Genomic DNA, 9790 nt, shown 5'->3' with positions numbered 1-9790 from the left:
CATGCATGAATAAATGAATGAATACATGAATGAATAAATAAATGAATAAATAAATGAATACACAAATAAATACATGTAAATTATAAGGTAATATTGATTGACAATTGTGCATTAATTAGTACATGTATTCATTTATTTATGTCTAAATGCATGGATGTGGACATTTATTTATTCATTCATTCATTTTTAAATATGGCAGGTTTGGTCCTCCATATCCGCGAGCACGTTTCCAGGCAACTTTTCTTGACGTAAGCAAATAAATGGGCTGCTAGTTTACCCATTTCGGATTGGTTTCAATCTTTGCAAAAATCAGGAAAAATTCTTCTATGAAAAAGCTAGTAGTATGAGCCAGGTTCGAGAATCTAACAAAAAATATTGGGGGAGATAGTTTTCGATATGTTGACTGGAGTTAATAGAATAAAAACGACCGGACGAGTCGGGTAGAAAATCGGAAATGCAATACCAACTACATCCATCGGGGCTGTTGCCTCAAGCCGAGAGTCGAGGGGTGGGGGCTTGGGCTTAATAGGGAGTGGCAAGGCTCTCCTTAAACAGGCTCTGGAGATACTAACGCTGCCTTTTTGTTGCAGCTACGCGACTTGAGAAAGTTAATGGATTAACTGTATCTGGCCAAAGTCTGTTATTTACAAATGAAAAGTTAATCTGACCGTTTATTAATCCAGTTTTAGGGTCGTTCTTGCAAGCTTACTGATAGAACAGGAACATTGCGAAGTTTGCAATCAAAGCGGATAGTCAGCTAACGTTAGCTAACCAGTTATAGTAGCCTACTCGGTTATGTCTGCAAATGCTGATTCTGGGAGTGTAGGCCCATCACTTTGTAAAGTGGACAACTTGCATCAGCAAGGTAATTAAACCACATAATTGAAGTTACTTAGAAGTATTTGTCACCAGCTACTGTAGGTATAATGGCTTTGTTGTAAACAGCGCATCACATTCGTCACTGCTTCCAAATTGAGGCACAGCCTACATGTTATATCAAAAAGGTCTACATATTGTGGTTCAGGAGTCTTTTGTTCTTTAAAAAACACTTTTTGTAAAATTTAAGTTTGGTATTTTCCTATCATTCCCTAGTCCTTGCCTCCTTTCCGATGTGCCAGATGATACCGGAAGTCTTGACCCAGAATCCACGATTCTGCAAGCTCCTGGCAATGCTGTCACAGCAAGTGAAATGCCATGGTCTGACTTTCAAACTGGAAAAAGATTTGGAAATGGTATGCACAGTTAGCTAGATGCCATTTGTAGGTGTCATGTCACTGCTGGTGTTGCTATTAACTTGTGTGTGTGTGTGTGGGGTTGGATTTTGCTATTCATCATTTTTATTTAGGCTGAGAGAGACCTGCAGACACAGAGGCTGAGGTGGCTGTGCTCAGAGAGCCTCCACAGGCTACTACGAGAAATGGTCCTTGAGCACTGTGTCAGAAAGCACCTCTACAATGTCCCAGTTGAGGATGACATGGTAAAGTCAGTCTTTGATTTGGTACTTTCCAGTTCAATAAACAACTCTATATAACATGTTTTGGAAAGCCTGTCTTACGTAATCAGAAGACACATAGTCATAACTTGTTTTTTTATTTGCCCAAATAATATCCATTACACCCTTAGGACATTTTAAAGTGGACATTTGTCTAAAATAAAGCCTTATCCAAGTTAATTTAAAGTATTTCCTGCTAGAAAATTCTTTTTTTTCCTTTACAGTTCTATGAGACAATGGAGCATAATTTGTTGGTTGGTCAGTGTGTCAGGCAGCTGGACCTTACTGATTATTTTAAGCAGGACTCACCCCCACTGCTAGGACTGGATGCCCAGCAGATTCTAGACCTTGCATCTACACAGAAGGTCTGCTGTCTTTATTTTTGTGTCTCTTTATCTGAGTATACACACATTTTCTGTAATGTTTTTGTTTCATGCAGTATGGTACAGTTTTGTCCATTTTTTTCTTTAGGATTTGTTGAAAACAAGGCAAAGACTGCCCAGAGAACTGGAGAAGCATCTCCTTAAGAAGTGTTTCAGCCTTCTGTCCTACTATCACCCTGGGGGTATGGATAGATTGATCTTACATTACTTGTGAGGCACATTTTTGAATGACTGTATTTGACCCATGTGTGCTTAAATAGTGATTTAAGTTTATCCTCTCTTTGTCCAGAAGATGAGAGAGAGGGAGTAAAGAACATGAAGCTGTTACGTCTTTCTGGGCAGCTGGATGGCAAGATAAAAAGAGTAGTGTGTTTGAAAGAAAAGAGCTATGAGAGCGTAGCCCTACTGCAACAGGAGACGTGCTGCTATATCTCTGTAAGTTACACATTCACATACATCTATGCATATGACCACAATTTCTACCACAGTTGACACCAGTGTGTGTCTCCATATGGTTTGGTCACTTTCCTTTGAATTGGGATAGATCATCACTTTCACATCACTTTTCTTGGCAATTGTTGTCCTTACATCACTCACAATTGTATTTCTTAAAAGGAGCTGTTTGGGTGCATCCAAATTCTGCAATCTCTGATCCTGGACAACAGGTTGAAAGCACAGAAGAAAATAGATAAGAATAAGATTGAATACTTTGAGGCCAAATGTGAGATTGTCATCCAGAAGATCCGGTATGATCCCTAATTCTCACTTTCAATGATTACAGCAGTGTTAATCTTTTGGCCGAGTCAGTGGTCCTTTAACTTAACTGTATTATTCAGAGCAGAGATGATGGAGATTCAGTTGGACACATACACCGAAGACACACTATCAGCCCACAGAAAAATCACGTGAGTTGGGCGATCTGTGTACACAGGAGGAAAGGATTACCCACGTTTTCCATTCTCACTGCTTCTCAAACGGTCTCTCATTAAGATTGTTGTGTCTTTACTCCAGAGAGAAGCTGGAAGCAGAGCTGAAGGCCTCCCAGGGAGAGAAACATGCAGTAGACTCAATGTTGTCTTCCTTTGAATTCTTTGGCAAGGAATTTGAGGTTTTGGCAGAGGAGTACTCCAGACTGCGCCAGGAGATAGACACCAAGAATTGGGCTTTAAAAGAATTCTCCTACCCCACAAACTAGGGAAACTGTCAATTGACAACAACTTGCCAAATGCCTGTTTAGAGCTCAGGCCCAAGCATCAATTTATTCACAGAAAAAGAGAAGCAGTGAAAGCTGTTGTAGGCTAATTAAAGAAAGTTACTTTTCCTCTTAACTAAATGAGTTCACCCTACAAATTCATCAACACAATTGATTCATAATTTGGCAAAATATTTCCTTGAGCAGTTAAACTTATAGTATGTAGATTCCATACAGTATGCCAGTCATTTTGTAGTTCAGTAAACTTGACACATTCAAATCAAAGATTTGAAACTGTACTGATGAAATGCATGCATTAACCCCATCAATAATTTTGTATAAATGTTTTGGAATATATAATTCAAATTGGTACTGGATATGAGTTTAAATAAATCTAAATGAAATCAAAATGTGAGGTTTGACATTCCAAGACAGAAGAGCTAGTATCCCTGTGAAAAAAACTAAAGAATATTATGAACTTTTTTTTTTTTTGAACATCTCAGAACTGTGGATTATCAACAAAAAGTGCAGTTACAAATTTAAGCATCTCTGAATTAACAAATTAATCTCTCAAAATGGTTTGGTTAGCTTCCTTTGTAAAGAGCAGTTAGGTTGTATAATGCATACGGGTCAATCCTGTTAACCGGTGCCTTTTAATGTCCCCAGGAAATCCTACTTCATAATTGCTGTAAAATGTTACAAATGTTTATTCTAAAAGGCTTTAATTATAGGTTTAGGTCTTCCTTATCATATAAATAACCAAAAAGTGTCTTTAAAACAATTAGTTTATATTTTAACCACTTTTGTATTTTGTACACATGTTCATTTTGCCATGTTTTGCCATGTCCGCATCACAAATGATCAACTCTTACAATAAATATCAGTCGTTAAATAATAAAATATTCAAATGATTTGCTCATTATGTTGTAGACCAAGTTAAAATCTTTCTACTTTTACATATTTTTTATTAAAAAAATAAATGTTAACCCTTTTTGGGGAGATTTACTTTGTGTCCCCCCAAAAAAGTTCCACCCTGTTAGATTGTAGTTTTTCCCTCTTAAGAAAATAGCCTACACTTCCCATGTCACAAAGTTCATGAAATGACATCATTTCCTGTGGCAGGAATTCAACTTGGCCAACTGAAGTTAGTATGAACTTTCAGATTTATCTTTTTTCCAAGTTTCATAATGTCAACCTGTTTGTCACAACCTTAAATTTCCACCCTGTTAGGCTACTTTGTTAAGAAAATAAATAACATTTTATATTTTCAAATATGGTTTTATATAAGAATTAAAAGGCTGTGTACATATAGGGTCTAATGCTAGCTAGATCATGATCACTCACAGAGTTAGGGCTAACATAGTTAACAAAATTCCCCCCTGTTAGGTTCCACCCTGTTAGGTGTGTACAGCTAACAGGGTGGAAATATTGTTAGAAAATGTAGTAACATAATAAGTTGCATACAATATTTGTCATGTATTTGCAACAAGGGACATATAATGGACAAGTAAAGGTAAATATTGTTATGCCTTTACATTTTTTTTACTTTGTGATTGTTATTCATATGTCTTAACAGGGTGGAATAATGTAATGGTCCATGTCTGAACCAAATGCCCATAATTATTAATGTGCTAGTGCATGAGCTTGGCCAATATGTTTTCCAAACGGTTAAACATATCTCTTTCCTGATTAAATGTTAAAAACATGAAAAATAAATAATTTTGTTTTCAGAAGTTACCAGGTCCAAAAGGCACCGGTTAACAGGATTGACCCATACACTTAATGATTAGCGTGCCTTACATTATGCCTACTTGTATTATATTTGTTACGAGTGTGAGCTGCTGTTGTGCGTCCAGATAAGGTTTTTACATGGGGTGAATTTGTGTAATCAGTTTTTTTTTTGGCATGCATTTTCTCATAGGAGCTTCCTGATTGACAATTGCCCTGCCTCTTTTTGTGATGCCACACCAAGTTGTGTGATTTCAGTCACATAACATCCATGCTAAACCTAGAGTAAAAATGCTGTGGACTAGACATGGTCATAGCAGGAAAAAAACACACAGTGGAGTTGAGGTGTCCCACATTGTCCAATGTCCCAGATTACCCAAATTCATCCTTGGTCTGTTTTACTGAAGGTTTTATGCAGAAGTTACCAAGGGTCTTGGTCTATTTGACTCATTTATTTAAAATAATCAAATGACTGACTGGTAGGCCTCGGCATCATCGAAGGTCTCTAATAGAGTGCAGCATTTACTCTTAGTTTGTGGTCTGAATGATTACAGTGACCTGTGTCTAAACAACAACTACAGCATGACAATTGCTGTAGTTTTGTCACTCGGGAGTTTTAGCGCTTTTAGCGGCGAGATGTTTATAACACCACGCACAGATCCCAAAGTGATGACGTGGGGCGATTCGCCTGCTGGACGCGAAGGATGGCCGACCAAAGCAGACAAATCAAACTCGCAGCTGCCAAGAAAAAGGTGAAATATGTTATTCTTTTTGGAATTGGGCATGTTTGTTATATGTAATTTCGTGTTTTCAGGATGGGTTAAATTGTCACCACACCACCCTCTTAACTTGTAAGCAGCCGGACTCGCCATTCTCAACTCTCATTTACTAGCCTCCTCCGACAACCGATCTACAAGCACACTGCGCACGCAAAACGGGGGTTTTGCATGGGCCTCGTTTAGCATTAGTTCGCCTTCTGACGAATAAATAGCATATTTAGGACAAGTAGCTACCTAGATAGGAACTGGTAAGATTATGTTGACTAGTGCTACCTTTTTTCGTTTAAATAGCCTCTTACTCAGTTGTTTCATCTTGATAGATGACTAACGTTAGCTCTAGTTATTTAGCTAGAGCCACAGTAGCTACTTAATGTGATTAAAACTAGGCTAGCCTTGTCAACTAGCTAGCTAGGTACAGTCAGCGGAGTAGACGCAAGCTACTGCACTGTCAGCAGTCAGAGTAAGGTGTAACTTCGTAGGCTTGGCAGCCTAGCAAAACTAAAAGTGAACCCGACCTTAAACTAGCTAGCGTTAGTTTGACTTTCCCAATCTGTAACCAACATTTTCTCAGTGCGCCAGCGTTGTTCGAATTCGACCTAGTGCTGTAGATGGTCAGGGCTTAAGGGTTTAGGGTGCTTCCAACTTTTAAAAGTTGGGAACACCAACAACAATTCAGGAGCACCAACCAAATATTAAGGAGCATCACAACAAAATGTGTTATAGATTAATTTAATTTAAAAACAACACCAGCTCTGGGGCTTTACACATTCTGCCGCTAGGGTTTGAAATTTGGTCTCCTGCTCCTGGCTCTCTGTTACTCCTCCATCCATCTCGACAGTAAGGCAGAGGCATTGAGCTAGCTAGTTATTAAGCTATCAAACTAGGTATCGCGCTAGTTAGCGCCATGTCACGTGGTAACGGGGGCCAGTGACAGTGATTGACGGATAATTTTAACCAATCTGAATTAAAGTTATGAACGTAAAGAAGTTTAATTGATTATGTAACGTGGGATGGTGACTCTCAAATGCCTCCAAATATTTTTTGAGGTCGCACAGATTTAGGCAATTTCGGGAGCATATATAAATGTAATTTCGATATGCTTGCAAATTGTAACCAAAATGGACGAGCCCTGTTTGTGCGGTTTTGACATCTAAACGCCCCACTCACCCGTTATGGTCACAGTTTCAGTTTGTGACAGGGATTTAGTTACCCATCTTCCACCATTACATGTTGTTTAAGAGAAAGTGAAAAAACGAACCAATACTGGGCATACAGTGAGCACTAGCCCAGGCTTTGTATGTGTAGTTGTGGTGATCACTACATGGTTGAGATGAGATGGCATTCCCTGTAGCTATTTGTTGGCCCATGACTGCTATCTACACAGACACTTTCTCTTGTCATTCCACATTTCAAACAGCGAATGTGTGTGTATTTATCGAAGTAGTACAGTACCAACAGTTAGTTAAACATTCAGAGATACTATTGTCCCTCCTCTTTTTGCTTTTGTTGCCAGCTTAAGGAGTTTCAGCTGAAGAGTTCCCCAGCCAATGGAGGAGGAGGTGCAAAGAAGAGGAGAAAGATGAAGGGAGGCAATGAGCCCTTGGGAGACAGACACTGTCTGGACAATGTGAGTCATGACTGCCTATATGTTGATTGTATGCCCCTTCCTTCCAAAGTAAATTCCTTGTCTGTGCAAACTTTAATGGCGGTTAAACCCCATTCTGATTAAGGGGTCTATTTGAAGCCAACATGTAGCATTATTTATTTAACTATTCTCAACAACAATGTATATTAAGTACAACAATGAAGAGATGATAAAATATCACAAATTAAAAACAACTGTTTATTTTGTGGCAGGAAACATGTTTAACATATCCCACTCTCTTTTAGAAGTGGGTGGTATACCGGTATGAACGCAAATACGGGTATTGCGTTGTGCCATGATATGGATTTTGTATCATGGATATCACGATATATTAATAAATGTATTAGTAAAGTGTTTCTGTTTGTTATAAAATATAAGTCAAGTGATACTGCCTAGTGAACAAGTTCAAATTTGTATCTTATCAAAAAAACATGCAGCATGTGCTGCCCGCATTGTGCCAGCCAATGAAAGTCAACAAACAGGCTAGCGCAATTCCAGAGGAAGCAATCATTCATATCAGTAAACTGCTCTTGATGGCAAGCATTAATGATGTCTGAAAATAACACCAGTTGGGTTGATTTGCCAGAGAAAGAAGAATTGTTAAAAAAAATGTTTAGCCTCTGTCATTTGGAAATGATTTGGTTTTAAGTTATCCGACATCGACCAAACATTAGCCTACTCTGTAAGTTGTGTCGTTGAATTGTGCTGGCCAAAGGTGGAAACACTAGCAATCTCTTTCACCACCTGAAAGCCATGCATGTGCACGAAAATGAATCTACCGTTTGACAAATCCAATGCCAAGTTGGTTAGAATTGTGTAGTGTTTGTTTATTGTAGGCCAACAGAATCGAGTATTCAGCCATGTAATTACCGTCAGTGCTTACAAATTATACCCAGGGTTGCCACGGGTCTGGAAAGTACTTGAATAATAAAAAAAAAAAGAAATCAAGACCTTGAATGTGCTTGAATTTATGAAGAGGTCCTTAAAAGTGCTTGGATTTAGCCTTTTTCCCCCAGATTTATCACACGCTCCACCAGCTCCTTCTGACTTAATCCAAAAATGTTACACGTTGATGGTATGAAAAAGTCTGTCAGGGCTTTCAGTAAAATGCATTTTTTTATGATTCCCGTGATTGGCTGGTTGGTCTATATCAATCTGGCAAGGTTTCATCCTGATCGAATAGGTTTTCCTTTACTTACTCCCGGGTGGTGCCACTGCCATCTAATTAAGGTAAACCATTCAAGTATTTGTATAGTATGATGCTGGGATAGACTGGTATATGTGAACATCTATGTGAATTATTGGCCCTTAATTTTGAAATAATTTATCTTTGAAAAGTGCTTGAAATGTATCATTACAAAAGAGTGGCAACCCTGTATACCGTGATAAACATTTTAGGCCATACCGCCCAGCCCCACTCTCTTTCTTAGAGACGCAACACAAACCATAGCAGCCTATGCTGGTTTATTAATAACCGCTTATAAATAAACAAATGTAACTATTCTGCCGAATAATAGTCTTTAAATATTTGAACTTTAGACTAAATTCTGCAACATAAAAGGCTATAGTCAAAATATTGTTTCACATCTTTTTCTTTAGGTAGGAGATAAAGGACAATGGGCAATAAAGTGCATGGCAAAAAAATGATATATATATATATATATATTTTAAAAAAAATCGGCTCTTTTAATCGGCCTTTACAATGAGTACCGATCTCTGAGTATATACCGATCGATCAAAGCACCCTTAATTATTTTGTTTGTAAAAATCTTGATTTGATTTGGGGATAATGACATGGCTGGATAGCTGGCTAGTCTTGTTGTTAATATGGCTGCAACAACAAATCGATTAAAATCGATTATTAAAAGCGTTGGCATCGAATTTCATTATTGATTTGTTGTGTTGCGCAATTATTACACCACTCTATAAGTCGCGGAGATGTTTGGAGTATAAAAAAAAAAAGTTTAGTAGAGCGCAGAGCGGAGGTAGAGCAAAGACCATGTTAGAGACGTTGTTGACTAACGTTGTTCTGAAACACATGGTGGAGAAATCAGTACAACTTAAGTCATCCAAGGTGTGCAGCATTTCACACTAAATACGTTGAAAAGGTTTGTTAATTGACCAAGTTGAAGTTAGTTTCATATTCGACATTCGTCTCACATTCTGAAGACGCTACTTTGCAGCTTCGCGTTAGGGACTGGGTGAAAACTACCCACACCATTTAAAAAAATGTAGACTTGTATAATATTTGTATGAATATAAAACCTCAAACAGACACCAGAGTATCTTAACAATGTCTGGTATACTTCCACAGCCTTTACTTTTTCAATTAAGTTTCAAATAAAACAATATAAAATCAGTAATCTTTGAAAATAGCTTAACTTTTTTTTTAATTGTGTCAAAAAATCTTACATATACACCAGATTATTCTAATAAAGTCTGGCCTACTTCCACAACCTTTCAATTTTCAAAAATGTTTTAAACAAAACTCAAATAAATTGCCAATCTCTGAAAATGGCATTAAATCCACGCTAATATTAATAACTTTTTCAAAATTGTGTGCCTGTTTGT

The 9790-nt window shown here is 37.8% G+C and overlaps 2 protein-coding genes across 17 annotated transcripts in view; both read left to right on the top strand.

Annotated features, from left to right (window-relative positions):
* Positions 1–553: 553 nt before the first annotated feature.
* Positions 554–3477, top strand: haus4 (HAUS augmin-like complex, subunit 4). Of its 4 annotated transcripts, none has more exons than XM_084686229.1 (9): positions 554–865; positions 1093–1232; positions 1346–1477; positions 1717–1857; positions 1964–2057; positions 2165–2310; positions 2491–2621; positions 2712–2780; positions 2887–3477. In XM_084686229.1, the coding sequence occupies exons 1-9, from the start codon at positions 796–798 to the stop codon at positions 3068–3070; spliced, it is 1107 nt and encodes a 368-aa protein (XP_084542355.1). In that variant the 5' UTR covers positions 554–795; the 3' UTR covers positions 3071–3477. The 4 variants fall into 4 exon arrangements, with proteins under 4 accessions (XP_084542355.1, XP_084542356.1, XP_084542358.1 ...); XM_084686230.1 differs by having other exon boundaries at positions 651–865; positions 2168–2310; positions 2887–3216; XM_084686232.1 differs by having other exon boundaries at positions 651–865; positions 2168–2310; positions 2717–2780; positions 2887–3098.
* Positions 3478–5399: 1922 nt separating this feature from the next.
* Positions 5400–9790, top strand: part of golga2 (golgin A2) — a 142188-nt gene continuing 137797 nt past the window's right edge. For 10 of the 13 annotated variants that reach the window (XM_084686551.1, XM_084686544.1, XM_084686548.1 and 7 more), the window contains exons 1-2: positions 5400–5547; positions 7088–7201. In XM_084686551.1, the coding sequence (XP_084542677.1) occupies positions 5500–5547; positions 7088–7201 (162 nt within the window). In that variant the 5' untranslated portion in view covers positions 5400–5499. The remainder of the gene's footprint in view (positions 5548–7087; positions 7202–9790) is intronic. The other 3 variants (XM_084686554.1, XM_084686553.1, XM_084686550.1) reach the window with 1 other exon arrangement.

This window comes from Hypomesus nipponensis, chromosome 22, assembly GCF_054491055.1.
Source record: "Hypomesus nipponensis isolate SF chromosome 22, ASM5449105v1, whole genome shotgun sequence".
Taxonomy (NCBI): domain Eukaryota; kingdom Metazoa; phylum Chordata; class Actinopteri; order Osmeriformes; family Osmeridae; genus Hypomesus; species Hypomesus nipponensis.
This window is presented reverse-complemented; position numbering and strand designations above follow the sequence as displayed.

Excerpts from the sequence above, each read along its gene's own strand:
- haus4 (XM_084686229.1), top strand. The coding sequence starts at position 796 with ATGTCTGCAAATGCTGATTCTGGGAGTGTAGGCCCATCACTTTGTAAA. Across the intron at positions 1,233-1,345 it reads TGGAAAAAGATTTGGAAATG|GCTGAGAGAGACCTGCAGAC; the intron begins GTATGCACAGTT and ends ATTTTTATTTAG. Across the intron at positions 2,622-2,711 it reads ATTGTCATCCAGAAGATCCG|AGCAGAGATGATGGAGATTC; the intron begins GTATGATCCCTA and ends TGTATTATTCAG.